The 23,360-nt window shown below is 49.3% G+C and overlaps 2 protein-coding genes across 7 annotated transcripts in view; one reads left to right on the plus strand and one right to left on the minus strand.

Moving 5' to 3' along the window:
- Positions 1 to 16,455, minus strand: part of LOC143805415 (uncharacterized) — a 92,903-nt gene extending 76,448 nt beyond the window's left edge. The window contains exon 1 of the mRNA XM_077284727.1: positions 16,284 to 16,455. Coding sequence (XP_077140842.1) covers positions 16,284 to 16,455 — 172 coding nt within the window. The remainder of the gene's footprint in view (positions 1 to 16,283) is intronic.
- RAPGEF1 (Rap guanine nucleotide exchange factor 1) overlaps positions 16,308 to 23,360 on the plus strand; it is a 46,406-nt gene continuing 39,353 nt past the window's right edge. For 4 of the 6 annotated variants that reach the window (XM_077284705.1, XM_077284706.1, XM_077284704.1 and 1 more), the window contains exon 1: positions 16,399 to 16,618. In XM_077284705.1, the coding sequence (XP_077140820.1) occupies positions 16,594 to 16,618 (25 nt within the window). In that variant the 5' untranslated portion in view covers positions 16,399 to 16,593. Of the gene's footprint in view, positions 16,619 to 23,360 lie in introns of all 6 variants that reach the window. The other 2 variants (XM_077284708.1, XM_077284703.1) reach the window with 2 other exon arrangements.

Below are 23,360 nucleotides of genomic sequence, written 5' to 3' on the forward strand. Positions count from 1 at the left end.
GGCTCCGATGTAGCTAACTGGGCTCCTGCTGCCGTGGAGGCTTTCCAGGAGTTGAAACGCCGGTTTACTTCGGCGCCTGTTTTGTGCCAGCCTGACGTCTCACTTCCCTTTCAGGTTGAGGTGGATGCTTCGGAGATTGGGGCAGGGGCCGTTTTGTCGCAGAGAGGCCCTGGTTGCTCTGTTATGAAACCTTGTGCCTTTTTCTCTAGGAAGTTTTCGCCTGCCGAGCGAAATTATGATGTGGGCAATCGGGAGTTGTTGGCCATGAAATGGGCATTTGAGGAGTGGCGTCATTGGCTCGAGGGTGCTAAGCATCGTGTGGTGGTCTTGACTGATCACAAAAATCTGATGTATCTCGAGTCTGCTAAACGCCTTAATCCGAGACAGGCCCGCTGGTCATTGTTTTTCTCCCGCTTTGATTTTGTTGTCTCGTATTTACCAGGTTCAAAGAATGTGAAGGCCGATGCTCTTTCTAGGAGCTTTGTGCCTGATGCTCCTGGAGTCGCTGATCCTGTTGGTATTCTTAAAGATGGAGTTATCTTGTCAGCTATTTCTCCGGATCTGCGACGTGTGTTGCAGAGATTTCAGGCTGATAGGCCTGAGTCTTGTCCACCTGACAGACTGTTTGTCCCGGATAAGTGGACCAGCAGAGTCATTTCCGAGGTTCATTCCTCGGTGTTGGCAGGTCACCCGGGAATTTTTGGCACCAGAGATCTGGTGGCCAGGTCCTTTTGGTGGCCTTCCTTGTCAAGGGATGTGCGGTCATTTGTGCAGTCCTGTGGGACTTGTGCTCGAGCTAAGCCTTGCTGTTCTCGTGCCAGCGGTTTGCTCTTGCCCTTGCCTGTCCCGAAGAGACCTTGGACACATATCTCCATGGATTTCATTTCTGATCTTCCGCTATCTCAGGGCATGTCCGTTATCTGGGTGATATGTGATCGCTTCTCCAAGATGGTCCATTTGGTTCCTTTGCCTAAGCTGCCTTCCTCTTCCGATCTGGTTCCTGTGTTTTTCCAGAACGTGGTTCGTTTGCACGGCATCCCTGAGAATATTGTGTCAGACAGAGGATCCCAGTTCGTTTCCAGGTTCTGGCGATCCTTTTGTAGTAGGATGGGCATTGATTTGTCGTTTTCGTCTGCTTTCCATCCTCAGACTAATGGACAGACGGAGCGAACCAATCAGACTTTGGAGGCTTATTTGAGGTGTTTTGTCTCTGCTGATCAGGACGATTGGGTGACATTCTTGCCGTTGGCTGAGTTTGCCCTTAATAATCGGGCTAGTTCCGCCACCTTGGTTTCGCCTTTTTTCTGCAACTCTGGTTTCCATCCTCGCTTTTCTTCGGGTCATGTGGAGCCTTCTGACTGTCCTGGGGTGGATTCTGTGGTGGATAGGTTGCAGCAGATCTGGAATCATGTGGTGGACAACTTGAAGTTGTCACAGGAGAAGGCTCAGCGCTTTGCCAACCGCCGCCGCGGTGTGGGTCCCCGACTACGCGTTGGGTCCCCGACTACGGTGTGGCTTTCTTCCCGCTTTGTTCCTATGAAGGTCTCCTCTCCCAAATTTAAACCTCGTTTTATTGGGCCTTACAAGATATTGGAAATCCTTAATCCTGTATCTTTTCGTCTGGATCTTCCTGTGTCGTTTGCTATTCACAATGTATTTCATAGGTCCTTGTTGCGGCGGTACATTGTGCCTGTAGTTCCTTCTGCTGAGCCTCCTGCTCCGGTGTTGGTTGAGGGCGAGTTGGAGTACGTGGTGGAGAAGATCTTGGATTCTCGCCTCTCCAGGCGGAGGCTTCAGTACCTGGTCAAGTGGAAGGGCTATGGTCAGGAGGATAATTCCTGGGTGGTCGCCTCTGATGTTCATGCGGCCGATTTAGTTCGTGCCTTTCATGCCGCTCATCCTGATCGCCCTGGTGGTCGTGGTGAGGGTTCGGTGACCCCTCACTAAGGGGGGGGTACTGTTGTGAATTTGCTTTTTGCTCCCTCTAGTGGTTACTAGTTTTTTGACTCTGGTTTTTCTGTCATTCCTTTTATCCGCACCTGGGTCGTTAGTTAGGGGTGTTGCTATATAAGCTCCCTGGACCTTCAGTTCTATGCCTGGCAATGTAGTTATCAGAGCTAGTCTGCTGTGCTCTTGTCTACTGATCCTGGTTCCAGTTATATCAGCTAAGTCTGCCTTTTGCTTTTTGCTATTTGTTTTGGTTTTGTATTTTTGTCCAGCTTGTTCCAAATCTATATCCTGACCTTTGCTGGAAGCTCTAGAGGGCTGGTGTTCTCCCCCCGGACCGTTAGACGGTTCGGGGGTTCTTGAATTTCCAGTGTGGATTTTGATAGGGTTTTTGTTGACCATATAAGTTACCTTTCTTTATTCTGCTATCAGTTAGCGGGCCTCTCTGTGCTAAACCTGGTTCATTTCTGTGTTTGTCATTTCCTCTTACCTCACCGTCATTATTTGTGGGGGGCTTCTATCCAGCTTTGGGGTCCCCTTCTCTGGAGGCAAGAAAGGTCTTTGTTTTCCTCTACTAGGGGTAGCTAGATTCTCCAGCTGGCGCGTGTCATCTAGAATCAACGTAGGAATGATCCCCGGCTACTTCTAGTGTTGGCGTTAGGAGTAGATATATGGTCAACCCAGTTACCACTGCCCTATGAGCTGGATTTTTGTATTCTGCAGACTTCCACGTTCCTCTGAGACCCTCGCCATTGGGGTCATAACAGCAGCCCCTCTCTCTGTACATAGCAGCCCCTCTCTCTGTACATAGCAGCCCCTCTCTCTGTACATAGCAGACCCTCTCTCTGCACATAGCAGACCCTCTCTCTGTACATAGCAACCCCTCTCTCTGTACATAGCAGACCCTCTCTCTGCACATAGCAGACCCTCTCTCTGCACACAGCAGCCACTCTCTCTGTACATAGCAGACCCTCTCTCTGTGCATAGCAGCCCCTCTCTTTACATAGCAGCCCCTCTCTTTACATAGCAGCCCCTCTCTCTGTACATAGCAGCCCCTCTCTCTGTACATAGTAGCCTCTCTCTTTACATAGCAGTCACTCTCTCTGTACAGAATAGACCCTCTCTCTGCACATAGCAGACCCTCTCTCTGTACATAGCAGCCCCTCTCTTTACATAGCAGCCCCTCTCTCTGTACATAGCATCCCTCTCTCTTTACATAGCAGCCCCTCTCCGTGTATTAATAGACCCCTCTCTATGTAGCAGACCCCTCTCTCTGTACATAAAAGCCCCTATCTCTTTACATAGCAGCCTCTCTCCCTGTATTAATAGACCCCTCTCTATGTAGCAGACTCTTCTCTGCACATAACAACCCCTCTCTCTGTACATAAAAGCTCCTCTCTCTTTACACAGCAGAACCCCTGTGTCTGTATATAGTGATTCATGTATATAGTGCGAGCACTGCTCATATAGAAGGTGGTGCCCACTCCTGCACAGGGGCCCACCGGAGGATTCTCTCCTGAGGGCCAGTCCGGGCCTGACTGTACAAAACGTAAAGAGCCTGGATACAGAATCTGCACTGACACATTGTAACAATGAGGCATCCAGCTCTGCGCTGCCTATTGTGGGGGGCACCCGTTATACAGAAGCCCCTCTCTCTGCACATAGCAGCCCCTCTCTCTGCACATAGCAGCCCCACTCTATGCACATGGCAGCCCCTCTCTCTCCACATAGCAGCCCCTCTCTCTGCACACAGCAATCCCTCTCTGCACATAGCAGCCCCTCTCTCTGCACATAGCAGCCCCTCTCTCTGCATGTAGCAGCCCCTCTCTCTGCATGTAGCAGCCCCTCTCTCTGCACATAGGAATCCCTCTCTGTACATAGCGGCCCCTCTCTCTGCATATAGCAATCCCCCTCTGTACATAGCAGCCCCTCTCTCTGCATATAGCAGACCCTCTCTCTGTACATAGCAGACCCTCTCTCTGCACATAACATTCCCTCTCTGTACATAGCATCCCCCTCTCTGCACATATCAGCCCCTCTCTCTGCACATAGCAGACCCTCTCTCTGCACATAGCAGCCCCCTCTCTGCACATATCAGCCCCTCTCTCTGCACATAGCAGACCCTCTCTCTGCACATAGCAGCCCCTCTCTCTGCACATAGCAGCCCCTCTCTCTGTACATAGCAGCCCCTCTCTCTGTACATAGCAACCCCTCTCTCTGTACATAGCAGCCCCTCTCTCTGTACATAGCAACCCCTCTCTCTGTACATAGCAGACCCTCTCTCTGCACATAGCAGCCCCTCTCTCTGCACATAGCAGACCCTCTCTCTGCACATAGCAGCCCCTCTCTTTACATAGCAGCCCCTCTCTCTGTACATAGCATCCCTCTCTCTTTACATAGCAGCCCCTCTCCCTGTATTAATAGACCCCTCTCTATGTAGCAGACCCCTCTCTCTGTACATAGCATCCCTCTCTCTTTACATAACAGCCCCTCTCTCTGTATTAATAGACCCCTCTCTATGTAGCAGACTCTTCTCTGCACATAACAACCCCTCTGTTATGATCCGGTGACCTTGGAGCCGCATGAAACTTTCTCTGGAGTAGGTGGAAACTGTACTGACCGCAGATCCTGAACTAACACCGCAACTAGAAGTAGCCGTGGGGTGTGCCTAACAAACCCTAGACACCTCGACACAGCCGGAGGCCTAAATACCCCTATAGATGGAAATAGGAATACTACCTTGCCTCAGAGCAGAACCCCAAAGGATAGGCAGCCCCCACGAATATTGACTGTGAGTAGGAGAAGAAAAGACACACGCAGGCAGAAAACAAGATTTAGCAAAAGAGGCCACTCTAGCTAAATAGGAAAGGATAGGACAGAATACTAAGCGGTCAGTATTAAAACCCTTCAAAAAATATCCACAGCAGATAATACAAAAAATTCCACAATTTAACTAAAGACGTGGAATGAATATCTGCAACCCCAGAGAATCCAACAAGACTGAGAAAATACTGACACAATCTAAGCTGGACAAGAAAACACAAAATTATAGCACTGAATCATGAAGCACACAGCATGTGTGCCACAGAAACAAAACCAGACACTTATCTTTGCTGATTTGGCAGAAAGGCAGGAGGAACCAGGCAGAGGTCCAACACCTCCCAACAACAATTGACAACTGGCAAGGACTAAAGAATCCTGCACACCTAAATACCCCAGTCAGAACTGCAATCAGCAGAAACACCTGACCAGGACTGGAACCCAGGGACAACTGCATTACCACCTACCACCACCGGAGGGAACCCAAAAGCAGAATTCACAACAGTACCCCCCCCCCTTGAGGAGGGGTCACCGAACCCTCACCAGCGCCCCCAGGCCGATCAGGACGAGCCAGATGAAAGGCACGGACCAAATCAGCAGCATGGACATCAGAAGCAAAAACCCAAGAATTACCCTCCTGGCCATAACCCTTCCATTTGACAAGGTACTGAAGCCTCCGCCTCGAAAAACGAGAATCCAAAATCTTCTCAACCACATACTCCAACTCCCCATCAACCAACACAGGGGCCGGAGGATCAACAGAGGGAACAACGGGCACCACATATTTCCGCAATAAAGATCTATGGAAGACATTATGGATAGCAAAAGAGGCCGGAAGCGCCAATCGAAAAGACACAGATTAATAATCCCAGAAATCCTATAAGGACCAATAAACCGAGGCTTAAACTTAGGGGAAGAAACCTTCATAGGAACATGACGGGAAGACAACAAAACCAGATCCCCAACCCGAAGCCGGGAACCAACACACCGACGACGGTTAGCAAAACGTTGAGCCTCCTCCTGAGACAACACCAAATTGTCCACCACATGAGCCCAAATCTGCTGTAACCTGTCAACCACAGAATCCACACCAGGACAGTCAGAAGGCTCAACCTGCCCAGAAGAAAAACGAGGATGAAAACCAAAATTACAAAAGAAAGGCGAAACCAAAGTAGCTGAACTAGCCCGATTATTAAGGGCAAACTCGGCCAATGGCAAAAAGGCCACCCAATCATCCTGATCAGCAGACACAAAGCATCTCAAATAGGTCTCCAAAGTCTGATTAGTTCACTCGGTCTGGCCATTTGTCTGAGGATGAAATGCAGAAGAAAAAGACAAATCAATGCCCAGCCTAGCACAAAAGGCCCGCCAAAACCTAGAAACAAACTGGGAACCTCTGTCGGACACAATATTCTCCGGAATACCATGCAAACGAACCACATGCTGAAAAAACAACAAAACCAAAGCTGAAGAGGAAGGCAATTTAGGCAAAGGCACCAAATGAACCATCTTAGAAAACCGGTCACAAACAACCCAGATAACCGACATCCTCTGGGAAACCGGAAGATCAGAAATAAAATCCATAGAAATATGCGTCCAGGGCCTCTCAGGGACCGGCAATGGCAAAAGTAACCCACTAGCACGGGAACAACAAGGCTTGGCCCGCGCACAAGTCCCATAGGACTGCACAAAAGAACGCACATCACGTGACAAGGAAGGCCACCAAAAGGACCTACCAACCAAATCTCTGGTACCAAAAATACCAGGATGACCAGCCAACACAGAACAGTGAACCTCAGAAATCACTCTACTAGTCCATCTGTCAGGAACAAACAATTTCCCCACAGGACAGCGGTCAGGTCTGTCAGCCTGAAATTCCTGAAGAACCCGCCGTAAATCAGGGGAAATGGCAGAAAGGACCACCCCTTCTTTCAGAATGCCGACCGGTTCAAGGACCTCAGGAGAATCAGGCAAAAAACTCCTAGAAAGGGCATCAGCCTTAATATTCTTAGAACCCGGAAGATACGAAACCACGAAATCAAAACGGGAAAAAAACAAGGACCATCGAGCCTGTCTAGGACTCAGCCGTTTGGCAGACTCGAAGTAAATCAGATTCTTATGATCGGTCAGGACCACAATACGGTGCTTAGCTCCCTCAAGCCAATGTCGCCACTCCTCAAATGCCCACTTCATAGCCAACAACTCCCGATTGCCGACATCATAATTGCGTTCAGCAGGCGAAAACTTGCGGGAGAAGAAGGCACACGGTTTCATCAAGGAACCAACAGAATCCCTCTGAGACAAAACGGCCCCTGCCCCAATCTCAGAGGCGTCAATCTCAACCTGAAACGGAAGGGAAACATCAGGTTGGCGCAACACCAGAGCAGAAGTAAATCGGCGTTTAAGCTCCTGAAAGGCAGAGACAGCCGCAGAGGACCAATTCGCCACATCCGCGCCTTTCTTCGTCAAATCGGTCAAGGGTTTAACCACGCTGGAGAAATTAGCAATGAAACAGCGATAAAAATTTGCAAAACCCAAAAATTTCTGAAGGCTCTTCACGGATGTGGGTTGAATCCAATCATAAATGGCCTGAACCTTAACCGGATCCATCTCCATAGATGAGGGAGAAAAAATGAAGCCCAAAAAAGAAACCTTCTGCACCCCAAAGAGGCACTTAGACCCCTTCACAAACGAAGCATTGTCACGAAGGATCTGAAATACCATCCTGACCTGTTCCAAATGAGAGTCCCAATCATCGGAACAAAATCAAAATATCGTCCAAATATACAATCAAGAATTTATCAATATAAGTCCGGAAGATATCATGCATGAAGGATTGAAAAACCGATGGAGCATTAGTGAGCCCGAATGGCATCACAAGGTATTCAAAATGGCCTTCGGGCGTATTAAACGCAGTTTTCCATTCATCACCCTGTTTAATACGAACAAGATTATATGCCCCCCGAAGGTCAATCTTAGTAAACCAACTAGCCCCCTTAATCCTAGCAAACAAATCAGAAAGCAAAGGTAAAGGGTATTGAAACTTGACCGTGATCTTATTCAAGAGGCGATAATCAATACAAGGTCTCAAGGAGCCATCCTTCTTAGCAACAAAAAAAAATCCCGCTCCCAACGGTGAAGAAGATGGCCGAATATGCCCTTTCTCCAAAGACTCCTTAACATAACTCCGCATGGCGGTATGTTCAGGCACAGACAGGTTGAAAATTCGGCCCTTAGGAAACTTACTGCCTGGAATCAAGTCAATAGCACAATCACAGTGGAAGGGAACTGGACTTGGGCTCATCGAATACATCCTGGAAATCAGACAAAAATTCTGGAATTTCAGAAGAGGAAGAAGAGGAGATTGACATCAAAGGAACATCATTATGAACCCCCTGACAACCCCAACTAGTCACAGACATAGACCTCCAATCCAACACAGGATTATGTACCTACAACCACGGAAAACCCAGCACGATAACATCATGCAAATTATGCAACACCAGAAATCGACAATCTTCCTGATGGGCTGGCACCATGTGCATGGTCACCTGTGTCCAAAACTGAGGCTTATTTTTAGCCAAAGGTGTAGCATCAATCCCCCTTAAAGGAATAGGGTTCTGCAAAGGCTGCAAGGAAAAACCACAACGCCTGGCAAACTCAAAATCCATTAAGTTCAAGGCGGCGCCTGAATCCACAAACGCCATGACAGAAAATGATGACAATGAGCAGATCAAGGACATCGATAACAGAAATTTAGGTTGTACAGTACTGATGGTAAATGAACTAGCGATCCTCTTTGTCCGCTTAGGGCAGACTGAAATGACATGAAAAGCGTCGCCACAATAATAACACAACCTATTCTGACGTCTGAATCCTTGTCGTTCCGTTCTAGACAACATCCTATCACACTGCATTGGCTCAGGAATTGGCTCTGAGGACGACGCCACAGCGCGCACAGTTCTACTCTCCCGCAAGCGCCGATCAATCTGAATGGCCAGAGACATAGAATTACTCAGACCGGAAGGCGTGGGAAACCCCACCATAACATCTTTAACGGATTCAGAAAGACCCTTTCTGAAAATTGCCGCCAAAGCATCATCATTCCATTTAGTCAACACAGACCATTTTCTAAATTTCTGACAATACAATTCTGCCGCCTCTTGACCCTGAGACAGGGCCAACAAGGTCTTCTCCGCTTGATCCACAGAATTCGGTTCATCATATAATAATCCTAAAGCCTGAAAAAAGGAGTCTACATTAAGCAAAGCAGGATTCCCAAATTCCAGGGAAAATGCCCAATCCTGTGGATCACCACGCAGCAGGGAGATGACGATTTTAACCTGCTGAATGGAATCACCGGAGGATCGAGGTCTCAAAGCAAAAAACAGTTTACAATTGTTTTTAAAACTCAAAAATTTGGACCTGTCACCAAAAAACAAATCAGGAGTTGGAATCTTCGGCTCTAAAACAGGAGTCTGAACAATATAATCAGAAATACCCTGTACCCTAGCAGCAAGCTGGTCTACACGAGAAGCTAATTCCTGAACATCCATGCTAGCACAAGACTCCTCAGCCACCCATAGATAAAGAGGGAAGAAAAGACAAAACAGGCTGCAGAAAAAAAAATGGCTCAACACCTTTCTTCCCTTCTTCTGAGATGCATTTAGCTCATTATTGGCCAGTTGTACTGTTATGATCCGGTGACCTTGGAGCCGCATGAAACTTTCTCTGGAGTAGGTGGAAACTGTACTGACCGCAGATCCTGAACTAACACCGCAACTAGAAGTAGCCGTGGGGTGTGCCTAACAAACCCTAGACACCTCGACACAGCCGGAGGACTAAATACCCCTATAGATGGAAATAGGAATACTACCTTGCCTCAGAGCAGAACCCCAAAGGATAGGCAGCCCCCACGAATATTGACTGTGAGTAGGAGAAGAAAAGACACACGCAGGCAGAAAACAAGATTTAGCAAAAGAGGCCACGCTAGCTAAATAGGAAAGGATAGGACAGAATACTAAGCGGTCAGTATTAAAAGCCTTAAAAAAATATCCACAGCAGATAATACAAAAAATTCCACAATCTAACTAAAGACGTGGAATGAATATCTGCAACCCCAGAGAATCCAACAAGACTGAGAAAATACTGACACAATCTAAGCTGGACAAGAAAACACAAAAGAATAGCACTGAATCATGAAGCACACAGCATGTGTGCCACAGAAACAAAACCAGACACTTATCTTTGCTGATTTGGCAGAAAGGCAGGAGGAACCAGGCAGAGGTCCAACACCTCCCAACAACAATTGACAACTGGCAAGGACTAAAGAATCCTGCACACCTAAATACCCCAGTCAGAACTGCAATCAGCAGAAACACCCGACCAGGACTGGAACCCAGGGACAACTGCATTACCACCTACCACCACCGGAGGGAACCCAAAAGCAGCATTCACAACACCCCTCTCTCTGTACATAAAAGCTCCTCTCTCTTTACACAGCAGAACCCCTCTCGTTAAAAAGGAGCCCCTCCCTGTGCAAAGCAGACCCTCTCTCTTCACATAGGTGCCCCTCTATGTACATAGCAGCCCCTCTCTCTTAACATCTTTTTGCATAGCAGCTCTTCTTCTTTGCACAGGAACTCCTATTTAAATAACAGTCCCTCTCTCTTTACATAGGAGCTCCTCTCTTTGCATAGCAGCTCCTTTCTCTGTACATAGCAGCCCCCCCTCTCTTTACATAGGAGCCCCTCTCTCTGTATATAGCAGGCCCTCTCTCTGTGTAACATCCCAGGTTCCTGGTTGTTACAGTGGCATTGCTTTCCTCACGGGGAGAGTGATGTCACGCTTGGAAGTGAGGAAGGATCCCTTTATCAGGTAATCACAAGCATGCAACATGTTCATACTCGAGGCCAGAAGGGGGAGCTCTGACCCAGTTTGTGGGTGGCCTATATATATTCTGGCTTGGAGGGAAAGTTAGTCAGTCTGTCAGAGAGACAGAGTAGAAGGGACAAGAGGGGCCATACAGCCACGAGGGTGCTACAGCTCTTGGAAAGAGCAGAAGGCGAAAGCAGAACAGATTGTAGTAAGCGTGTAGGGGAAGGGAAGTGCAGGAGAGTGAAGAACTGGGGGGTTAGCTGCGACTGAGCTACCTCCCTACTGAGCGCAGACACCAATAGCCGGAAGACCGGGGTTGTGAGGGACTCCATGTCTCACAGCAGAAACCGGCAGGACAGCTGGATTACAAGTCACCTGCCCGCCCTTACACCCAAAGACACAGTGGCACAGAGAGCCCGGGTCGTGATAGAGATCCTGTAAAAAGGCTCAAGCCTCCTGTCATACGGGTTAGTGTCCTACCCGCAAGGAGGAGAGAAAGAACACGTGAGGACCTTGTGAGAAGCCTAAGGCAGCAAGAGACTACAACACAGCGCTAGAGGGAAGGCTTCCAACTCCACCTGGTAAAGGGGACTCCCAACTCTCTTCCAAGCCGGCCGGACCCTGCCTGTACCTGTGATCTGGTACCCTGGACTGTGGCTGCCTGAATTCATCAGTAAACCAGGTAAAGAGACTGCAACCCTGTGTCCTCCGTTTCTTGCTACATCATTCACCATCTCTATCTATACATCGGGAGCCCTGGGGACCCAGCTTCACCTGTGGGAAGCCATACCATCCATGCGGCCACAGCATCACCCCAGAGGACCCCTTTAAGCAGCGTCGGTCACCTCTGACCGAGTACCACAGGTGGCGTCACAAACACATACTTTGTTCAAACCCCTTTAAAGACTGTCCCTTTAATTTGGGCGCTCAGGGCCATGGACCGAGTCGCCGCCGCCGTGACACATCCCTTTAAGTACCGGACCCAGTACCGAGTACCCCACGGCCCTGGCGGGCGTTTCATCTGCACACAGCAACCCTTGTCTCTGCACATAGGAACTGCTTACATAGTTCCGCTGTCTCATTACACAGGACTGCTCCTACTTACATAGGACTGTTGTCTCATTACACAGGACTGCTCCTACTAGGACTGTTGTTTCATTACACAGGGCTGCTCCTCCTTAAATAGGACCGCTGTCTCATTACACAAGGCTGCTCCTCCTTACATAGGACTGCTGTCTCATTATACAGGGCTGTTCCTCCTTACATAGGAATGCTATCTCATTACACAGGACTACTCCTCCTTACATGGTGCCACTGTCTTATTACACAGGACTGCTCCTCGTTACATAGGACCGCTGTATTATTACACAGGACTGCTCCTCCTTACATTGGACCGCTGTCTCATTACACAGGGCTGCTCCTCCTTACATAGGACCGCTGTGTCATTACACAGGGCTGCTCCTCCTTACATAGGACCACTGTCTCATTACACAAGGCTGCTCCTCCTTACATAGGACCGCTGTTTCATTATACAGGGCTGCTCATCCTTACATAGGACTGCTGTCTCATTACACAGGGCTGCTCCTCCTTAAATAGCACCGCGGTCTCATTACACAGGCTGCTCCTCCTTACATGGTGCCGCTATCTCATTATACAGGACTGCTCCTCCTTACATAAGACCGCTGTCTCATTACACATGACTGCTCCTCCTTACATTGGACCGCTGTCTCATTACACAGGGCTGCTCCTCCTTACATAGGACCGCTGTCTCATTATAAAGGATTGCTCCTCCTTACATTGGACCGCTGTCTCATTACACATGGCTGCTCCTCCTTACATAGGACTGCTGTCTCATTACACAGGGCTGCTCCTCCTTACATAGGACTGCTGTCTCATTACACAGGGCTGCTCCTCCTTACATGGTGCCGCTATCTCATTATACAGGACTGCTCCTCCTTACATAGGACCGCTGTCTCATTACACAGGACTGCTCCTCCTTACATTGGACCACTGTCTCATTACACAGGGCTGCTCCTCCTTACATAGGACCGCTGTCTCATTACACAGGGCTGCTCCTTACATAGGACCGCTGTCTCATTACAAAGGCTGCTCCTCCTTACATTGGACCGCTGTCTCATTATACAGGGCTGCTCCTCCTTACATAGGACTGCTGTCTCATTACACAGGGCTGCTTCTCCTTACATGGTGCCACTGTCTCATTACAGAGGACTGCTCCTCCTTATAGAGGACCGCTCTCTCATTGCACGGGACTGCTCTTTACATTGGACTGCTGTCTCATTATACAGGGTGGCTCTTCCTTACATAGGACCGCTGTCTCATTACACAGGGCTGCTTCTCCTTACATAGAACCGCTGTTTCATTATACAGGGCTGCTCTTCCTTACATAGGACCGCTGTCTCATTACACAAGACTGTTCCTCCTTACATGGTGCTGCTGTCTCATTATACAGGGCTGCTCCTCCTTACATAGGACTGCTGTCTCATTATACAGGGCTGCTCTTCCTTACATAGGACTGCTGTCTCATTACACAGGGCTGCTTCTTCTTACATGGTGCCACTGTCTAGTTACACATGACTGCTACTCCTTACATAGGACGCTGTCTCATTACACAGGACTGCTCCTCCTTACATAGGGATGCTGTCTCATTACACAGGGCTGCTCCTCCTTACAAATGACCGTTGTCTCATTACACAGGGCTGCTATTCCTTACATAGGACTGCTGTCTCATTACACAGGACTGCTCCTCCTTACATAGGAGTGCTGTTTAATTATACAGGGCTGCTCTTCCTTACATAGGACCACTGTCTCATTACACAAGACTGTTCCCCCTTACATGGTGCTGCTGTCTCATTATACAGGACTGCTCGTCCGTACATGGTGCCACTGTCTCATTACACAGGGCTGCTCCTCCTTACATAGGACCGCTGTCTCATTACACAGGCTGCTCCTCCTTACATTGAACCGCTGTCTCATTATACAGGGCTGCTCTTTCTTACATAGGACTGCGGTCTCATTACACAGGGCTGCTTCTCCTTACATGGTGCCACTGTCTCGTTACACAGGGCTGCTCCTCCTTACATAGGACCGCTGTCTCATTATACAGGACTGCTCCTCCTTACATGGTGCCGCTGTCTCTTTACACAGGGCTGCTCCTCCTTACATAGGACCGCTGTCTCGCTACACAGGACTGCTCCTCCTTACATGGTGCCGCTGTCTCATTACACAGGACTGGTCCTCCTTACATAGGACTGCTGTCTCATTACACAGGACTGCTCCTCCTTACATGGTGCCACTGTCTCATTACACAGGACTGCTCCTCCTTACATAGGACCACTGTCTCATTACACAGGACTGCTCCTCCTTACATAGGACCGCTGTCTCATTACACAGGGCTGCTCCTTACATAGGACTGCTGTCTCATTACACAGGGCTGCTCCTCGTTACATAGGACTGCTGTCTCATTACACAGGACTGCTCCTCCTTTACATGGTGCCGCTGTCTTATTACACAGGACTGCTCCTCTTTAAATAATTACACAGGGCTGCTCCTCCTTACATAGGACCGCTGTCTCGCTACACAGGACTGCTCCTCCTTACATGGTGCCGCTGTCTCATTACACAGGACTGGTCCTCCTTACATAGGACTGCTGTCTCATTACACAGGACTGCTCCTCCTTACATGGTGCCACTGTCTCATTACACAGGACTGCTCCTCCTTACATAGGACCACTGTCTCATTACACAGGACTGCTCCTCCTTACATAGGACCGCTGTCTCATTACACAGGACTGCTCCTCCTTACATGGTGTCGCTGTCTCGTTACACATGACTGCTACTCCTTACATAGGACGCTGTCTCATTACACAGGACTGCTCCTCCTTACATGGTGCCGCTGTCTCATTACACAGGACTGGTCCTCCTTACATAGGACTGCTGTCTCATTACACAGGACTGCTCCTCCTTACATGGTGCCACTGTCTCATTACACAGGACTGCTCCTCCTTACATAGGACCGCTGTTTCATTACACATGACTGCTCTTCCATACATAGGACTGCTCCTCCTTACATGGTGCCACTGTCTCATTACACAGGACTGCTCCTCGTTACATAGGACCACTGTCTCATTACACAGGACTGCTCCTCCTTACATAGGACTGCTGTCTCATTACACAGGACTGCTCCTCCTTACATGGTGTCGCTGTCTCGTTACACATGACTGCTACTCCTTACATAGGACGCTGTCTCATTACACAGGACTGCTCCTCCTTACATAGGGATGCTGTCTCATTACACAGGACTGCTCCTCCTTACATGGTGCCGCTGTCTCATTACACAGGATTACGCCTCCTTACATAGGACGCTGTCTCATTACACAGGACTGCTCCTCCTTACATAGGACCGCTGTCTCATTACACAGGGCTGCTCCTTACATAGGACTGCTGTCTCATTACACAGGGCTGCTCCTCGTTACATAGGACTGCTGTCTCATTACACAGGACTGCTCCTCCTTTACATGGTGCCGCTGTCTTATTACACAGGACTGCTCCTCTTTAAATAATTACACAGGGCTGCTCCTCCTTACATGGTGCCGCTGACTCATTACACAGGGCTACTCTTCCTTACATAGGACCACTGTCTCATTACACAGGACTGCTCCTCCTTACATGGTGCCGCTGTCTCATTACAGAGGACTGCTCCTCTTTACATAGGACCGCTGTCTCATTACACAGGACTGCTCCTCCTTACATAGGACCGCTGTCTCACACAGGACTGCTCCTCCTTACATAGGACCGCTGTCTCATTACACAGGGCTGCTCCTTACATAGGACTGCTGTCTCATTACAAAGGGCTGCTCCTCGTTACATAGGACTGCTGTCTCATTACACAGGACTGCTCCTCCTTTACATGGTGCCGCTGTCTCATTACACAGGACTGCTCCTCTTTACATAGTTACACAGGGCTGCTCCTCCTTACATGGTGCCGCTGACTCATTACACAGGGCTACTCTTCCTTACATAGGACCACTGTCTCATTACACAGGACTGCTCCTCCTTACATGGTGCCGCTGTCTCATTACAGAGGACTGCTCCTCTTTACATAGGACCGCTGTCTCATTACACAGGACTGCTCCTCCTTACATAGGACCGCTGTCTCATTACACAGGACTGCTCCTCCTTACATAGGACCGCTGTCTCATTACACAGGGCTGCTCCTTACATAGGACTGCTGTCTCATTACAAAGGGCTGCTCCTCGTTACATAGGACTGCTGTCTCATTACACAGGACTGCTCCTCCTTTACATGGTGCCGCTGTCTCATTACACAGGACTGCTCCTCTTTACATAGTTACACAGGGCTGCTCCTCCTTACATGGTGCCGCTGACTCATTACACAGGGCTACTCTTCCTTACATAGGACCACTGTCTCATTACACAGGACTGCTCCTCCTTACATGGTTCCAGTTCCACTGTCTCATTACACAGGGCTACTCTTCCTTACATAGGACCGCTGCCTCATTACACAGAGCTGCTCCTCCTTACATAGGACCGCTGTCTCATTACACAGGACTGCTCCTTACATAGGACCGCTGTTTCATTACACAGGGCTGCTCCTCCTTACCTAGGAACGTTGTCTCATTACACAGGGCTGCTCGGTCAGACTGGAGTTCTCGGTTCGGCCCCCGGGGGCGCTGTGTGGCGGTCGGTACAGGAGGCGGCTCCTCACACGCAGGAGGAGGAGATAGAGCGGCGGCGGTGGCGGCGGAGGACACGGAGCCTCTCACCGGAGTCATCACTCTGGGACATGCAGCCGCTGCGGTTGGTTTAGGCCGGGAATCCGGAGGGACAAGAACCGGGGCCTTCCCTCCCCGGAGTCCGGACACACGGTACCGGAGAGCGCGGCCCCGGGGAGCGGCCTATGAGCAGCAGAGATGTCCGGGAGAATAGAGAAAGCAGGTACCAGGGAGGAAACCGTGTCGCCGCTGGGGGGGAAAGCGGCCTCTCCCTGCAGCCCCGGGGCATGCATTCTATACAGGCCCAGAACCGCTGTCAGCGGCCGAAGAGGAGAAAGCGGCACCGGGGATTGAGAGGGGGCCTGGGGGAGAAGGAGGGAAAGGAACCGGGGAATGAGAGGGGGTCCGGGGCGGGGAGAACTGCTAACAGCGGCCGGAGAGGAGAGTGGAGGACCGGGGGAGCATGAGGAGAGGGAGAACCGGGGAGTGCGAAGGGGCTCGGAGCAGAGCTACTGACAGCGGCCGGAGAGGGGCGGCAGACCCGGGGTGACTACTGTGGGACACTAGGAGAAAGAGTAGTTCGGGGCTCCCTTCGGTTTAGATAGGCACACGGGGGTCAAGGGTTCACTAGGACCAGGGGAAGGGACCGATGGGACACTTGGGGGGGGTCTTATCGGAGGGATGTGAAAAGATCTCAGGGAGGACAGAGATGGTTGGGTGTCACTGCAGTTTGGGGGGCTCGTGTTGTGGGGACCAGTTAAACAAATGGTGAAGCGGTGACATTAGAGGCCTGTATAAATGGGGGCGATGAGAATCAAAGCAGTTCGGGATGGTTGGGGGCCTCTCCAGGGATGGGGGGCTCTCCAGGGATGGGGGGCTCTCCTGGGACGGGGTGTATGTGCAGGTTATGGGGTTGGCAGGTTCCAGTCTGGTAGACATGTGATGTCTCGTTTTACTCATTTTTGGGGGGTCTGTGTCCTCACAGGCTGTACCCCATCATGCCAACTTTGTCCATTATTTTGTACCAAGATCTGTCTTCCTGGGCATGCTGGATGACCACCAGTATGGCCGTCATAGCTTCCTACCCACCTACTCTCTCTGAGCAGTACTGACCACTACATTGGTTATTAACCAGGTGACTAGAGGAAGGTGCAGGGTCTTCGTGCACCTGAGGGGGGTTCTTATTATCTCCTGTTTTATTTTGGGGTGTCCAGGCGCTTAGAGAAGTCACTGTGGCCCAAAGGGTCTTCTGTTTGGCCCCTGAATTACTGACTTTTGTCCTCCCTGACGTAGTTTGCTGGGGGGGTCCCTGTATTGGGTGCAGAGCTGTAATGAAATGTCCTGCTACTTTCTAATAAACTGTCAGGTCGTCTGATTTGTTTTCAGTGAACGGAAACATCCTTGTTCACATCCCAGATTCAGAGATCTCGTCCTTGCATCTGACTGTTTGTTACAGTGTATCAGTCTGGACAATCTTCTGAGCAAATCACATGTTGCCTGTTCTGACCGTTTGCTACAATGTATCAGCTCAGACATACAGTTCTGTACTCATTTATTGTAGCGAGCACAAGTATTCTGTAGCCGATGTTTTGTAACAAACCTCCAGTTTAGGCCTTTATGGCCTGTGAGGTAAACTATGGCGCTTCCATTCACTGACGGCTCGTCCTGTGGCCAGTGGCATGTGATGGTTGTACTGGTCATCTGTCCTTTGCAGCACCCCCTATCTGGCCCAGTGGTCAGCACACTCACTGCACAGACCGGGGCTCAGTGCTCATCTCTCTATACATTTGGAAAATACTTTGTGTATTCGGAAATGTGATATCTGCAGGAATTGTGAGCCAGAGATTGAAAGGGCCGATCACTATAGAAAGTATCCTGTAGGAGGGCATGACCGGTTATGACATCTCCAGTAAAGGATGATGGGGATCACCTTAGGGGCGCGGATGTCTCTGGAGCCTGCGCGGATGTCTCCGGAGCCTGAGAGGTGACATCACATTACAAGTCTGATGGATCTAAATAGTTATTGGTTTGTTCAAGAGTCAAGAATCCAACAGGTCCAGTGTCTCCAAAGTGAGGGCCGAGTGTCCCAGCAGCACAGTGTTTCAGGATGGTCTCATTATTATTATTATTATTATTATTATTATTATTATTGTTATTATTCATTTTTATAGCGCCATTTATTCCATGGCGCTTTACATGTGAAATACGGGGCAAATATAGACAAATACATTAGACATGAGCAAAAAAAAAAACAAGGCACACGGGTACATAAGGAAGGAGGACCCTGCCCGCGAGGGCTCACAATCTGCAGGGGATGGGTGATGATACACTAGGAGAGGGCAGAGCTGGTTGTGCGGCGGTTCAGTAGGTTCAGGATCACTGCAGGCTGTAGGCTTGTCGGAAGAGGTGAGTCTTCAGGTTCTTTTTGAAAGTTTCTATGGTAGGCGAGAGTCTGATGTGCTGGGGTAGAGAGTTCCAGAGTATGGGGGAAGCACGGGAGAAGTCTTGGATGCGGTTGTGGGAAGAAGAGATGAGAGGGGAGTAGAGAAGGAGGTCTTGAGAGGATCGGAGGTTGCGTGTTGGTAGGTACCGGGAGATCATGTCACAGATGTATGGAGGAGATAGGTTGTGGATGGCTTTGTAGGTCATTGTGAGGGTTTTGAACTGGAGTCTCTGGGCAATAGGAAGCCAGTCATCTGTTATAGGTTGCAAAGAGTTACACAACTATAGGAGAAGGATCCCCCAGCAGCACAGAGTATGTCAGGAGGGGAGTGTGCTGATTTTGGTAGAGGTTACATGATGGATGGGGCACATTCCGCAGAAACACAGGTTATTTCAAGAGAGACTGATCTCTTTAAGGAGAAGATTGTGCTGGAGGTCACATCCTGAAAGGATCAGTGTCCCCAGCAGCACAGAGGATTTCAGTCATACTAGCGTACAAGTTAAGGCAGCTCTTCTCCCCCCACCAATTCCTTAAGATTATAGCAGGACTCTTGTAATCTGCAACATGCTATTTGAATGTCCCTTCTCTGCTGGGAGTTGTAGTCTCTGCTCATCTGCAGGTCGTTGGTCAGTATTTCTCTATGGGTTGACATGTGTCCGCCAGATGTTGTACCTGACAGTGACTTCATGGTAAACACAGGCGCATCTGCCGTCCGTGATCCCGGCCGCGCCCAGAATGAAGCCTGTTGGGACCCTTCACTCCCGACCCAGAAGTGAATAGTGATCCCATAGTGTGATCTATAATGCGCAGGCTGTTGCCCTCTGTTTTCAGCCACATAGATGACTCGTCGGCCATAGATTCCCCAATCCAACATTGTTCCATTACTAGGATAGTTTTCTCTGGGAAGGGTGGCCATGTTGGATGGCACCTAGCTTTCCCTGGATCAGACAGATGGTTTCTCATAGATGCTGTACGCGGTTTTGTGGATTGGAGGAAGAAGCGGCGGCACTCAGATTAGGACAGGCAGTTGGCAGTAGTCTGATTTCCTCCTCAGCTGGTCGTGTCAGTGGTGTTCCCCCTCCTCCCCTCTCCGTGTGACGTGATATCAGTAGTGAATCATGTGCCCGCTCCTGGTGAATGGTTGCAGTCAGTGATTGACACCTGGCACAGAGGGCAGACATATGTGGCGGTGCAGTCAGCGCAGTGTCTACGGACCTGGAGCCCTCCTTTCATTCCTCTGACAGATGTGAGGCTTCCTGTTCTGCATTCCTGGCAGCTGAAGAATGTCGTGAATTAGCCGCAGATTTCATGGATTGTTTCGAATTTTTTTTGAGGAGATGAAGTGCCGAAGCTGTAAGACACTTGCATTCATCATCCGGGTAATACTGGGAGTGATTGTCTTTGCTGGTGTCCAGTGTAGATTGACTTATGCCATAAGATGTCTGCATTGATTTTTCCTCCAATCATGTCCATTAAAACTAAGATGTAAGAGAGAATTTCCAATCATTATTTCAAGATCTCTGCTTGCTGCCAGTGAACAATAACATTCTTGTTTATACTCCGAGGCTTAACCCTCTGACAGACCCAACACTTACCACAGCTGAGAGTCTGCTACTATTGTATCCAGTGTGGACCAACCTCTGTATTGATATATTGTAACAAACTATCCAGGCATGAAAGCAAAGAGTGGATACAAATGTAGCAAACCCTCCAACTGTAAAAGGTATTCCACCTGTACCTCTGAGGTTACATAAAAAAGTTATTATTCATTGGCCGCAAACAGAGATCTTGAAAATGGTGAGTCATTGCTGCACAAAGTCTGAGAAACTTAGAATTTTCACCATACAATGAGTAGACTTTGCTTACGGGGAGCCAGAAATCCCTGGAAAGTAAAAATTTGCTGTTGGTGAATGGAAAAGACAATCCCCGTGATGTAACTTGTCTAGTCCTAACTGGTAGATGAACAGTGAATGGCTTGCCGGGTAAGCCATGTAGTGACCGATGAGAGTGATATGAGGGGCTCTCTCTGACATCCACATGCCCAGTGGCACAGCCCCTTTAATGAGCCAAGGATGCCCGAGACCCTATCATGTGCTCCAGTTAGGAGAATGCGATTTTTATTTATTTATTTTTTTATTTTTTTAAATAGCTGCTTGTTGATGGTTTCGCTGTAGTTCCCGATTTCAACTTGTTGACCCCTCTGTGCAGTGATGGCCGCCTGCCCAATGCCATTGTTTGACATGACGCTTGTGTGTGTAAATGGCCGGCGGTGATGGGAGAGAGATTAGTAAAGTTGATGCTGCTTTCCCCGACATTACGAATTTGCTTGAAGCCCCTTGCTCGGCAGCCTCTGTGGCTTTTCCTCCCCACCGGCGGCCTCTGTGGCTTTTCCTCCTCACCACTGCCCGGCGGCCTGTGTGGCTTTTCCTCCCCACCGGCGGCCTCTGTGGCTTTTCCTCCTCACCACCGCCCGGCGACCTCTGTGGCTTTTTCTCCCCACCACCTTACTGTACGTACATGTACTTAATTATTAAAGGATTATTTTTCTGGAAAAAATGGCGTGGGCTCCCGTTTAATTTCCTTAACCAGCAGAGGGAAAGCTGACAGCTGGGGGCCGATGTTTATAGCCTGGGAATAAGACGCTCCCATTGCTAACCCCATAGTCATATTGTATGAAAACACACACTGGACATGTTAACATGGCCTTAGACATGATAGAAGAACACCTTAAATAATTTATTTCATCTCATCAGGAGCCGGAGGTAATTGCTGCCCTTGAAGACTCTGACCCTCGCTTGCTCTGAGGACCACTTGCTCTGGGCTTGGCCCTTCTTGTGTCTCTCTGCTTCCACTGTGATTATCTGGGAGGATGTTTTGCTCCAGGAAGCAGCAGTAATCTGAGGTCAGGAGCGGAAATGTCTCCTTCACCCTCATCACCCGCCTGGGCGAAGCTTTGATGTCTGAGAGGAGTCTGGAGCTGCACTGATATAAGAAGAGCACCAGCTTATAATAGTGCAGAAGCGTAATAAGAGAAGTGGTTGATATTAGTCACATGATGGAAATGTCTTAGCACTGGGATATGTATCAACAGTGGTCTTGGGGGCAGGAAGGTTTCTACACTAGTAATGGCTGATAACAGTAATTGTGCTCCCCTGTCCTACAGTCTCCTCTCCCCTGTAATGGCTGATAACGGAGTAATCGTTTGTAGTCACGTGTCCTACAGTCACCTCTTCCCATTAATGTCTTATAACAGGGAAGAGTAGATTGACATTGGTTAGATTTTAGGCCAGCTTTAGAAGTCTGGAGAGGGCAATGTGTAGGGCCTGGTGCGGGGGCAGCAATGATTCTGCCGGAGGGCAGATGTGGCGGCTGGCACAGGACAATAGATGCTGCTGACGCCTTCTCTCTGCTGGTGATTTTGCCACTCTGATACATTGTCAGTGGGGATCTCCTAGACATAATAGTAACGAGTCCTCAGCTGTCTGACACGTCAGCAGCACAGATGTGTCCAGTTCTGGCAGTTTGTTACAGTGTGTCAGGTGATCAGACACATAGACCTTTGTTATTTCTTCACAGTTCCTGGATCAGACAGATCTTCTGTCCACCACTTTCACGTCTTTGTGCAGGTAGGGAAGTGACGCTGAGCGCCCAAAATACTCCAGAGGTTTTCATTTATAACTGCGCCCCCTTAGACCTGTGGTCGAGCCCAGGACTGCTGTTCTCGGGATTGTGGGGGTCCTGGCAGCTCTCCATACATGTATTGTGTTATAGGTCAGTGTGCACCTGACAGTCTCATGCAGCCTGTACCACCAGGTGTCGCCACTTGCCTAGGGACTCAGCTCAGCTCGGAGTGGACTGGGGGTTGTAGTTCAGCATTGGGGGCTGTTTCCCATAATTGGGGGCTGTTTCCCATATTCCGGGCCTGTTTGGCTGGTGAATGTGATGTAGACGCCTGCGGTGCACTGTTGTCCGATGGAGTAGTAGTGTAGAGACCCTCCTGTCTGAGTATCCTTTATGGTTGTTGTGTAGGGGATGTTAGGTGGAGTAGTCCCACTAATGTGCCATGTATTGGACACACAGCACATTACAATGTAGAGTCGGGGGCCGCTGCTCAGTTTTGGCTTCTGTAATGTACGTGTTGCTGCTGAGCACGCTCAGCATCGGGGTGATGTTCGGGGAGAATCCGCGTTTGACATCTCAGTTCTGGCCTGTTGAACACTATAGGATTGAGTGATAGCATACGGAGATTAACCATCACAGTGCCAAATCCTGGAAGTGTAGCCCCCTTGATCTTGGCAGTCCCTGTGCCCTACCCCTTGTGAGTGTTGATGGTAGTTTTATATGTAGCAGTGTACAGTACAGTGTATTGCAGTGCCATATTACCACTGTACAGACAACCTCTGTGCACCCTACAAGGACTTGTCTGGCACTGTATATTGGGGGAGTAATTGCCGCACGTCTTTGTTTCCGCTGCTTCTTGCTATTTTCCCATCAGAATTTCTGACTCCTATAATTGTCTCTT

The sequence above is a fragment of the Ranitomeya variabilis genome, chromosome 2, assembly GCF_051348905.1.
Source record: "Ranitomeya variabilis isolate aRanVar5 chromosome 2, aRanVar5.hap1, whole genome shotgun sequence".
Classification (NCBI taxonomy): domain Eukaryota; kingdom Metazoa; phylum Chordata; class Amphibia; order Anura; family Dendrobatidae; genus Ranitomeya; species Ranitomeya variabilis.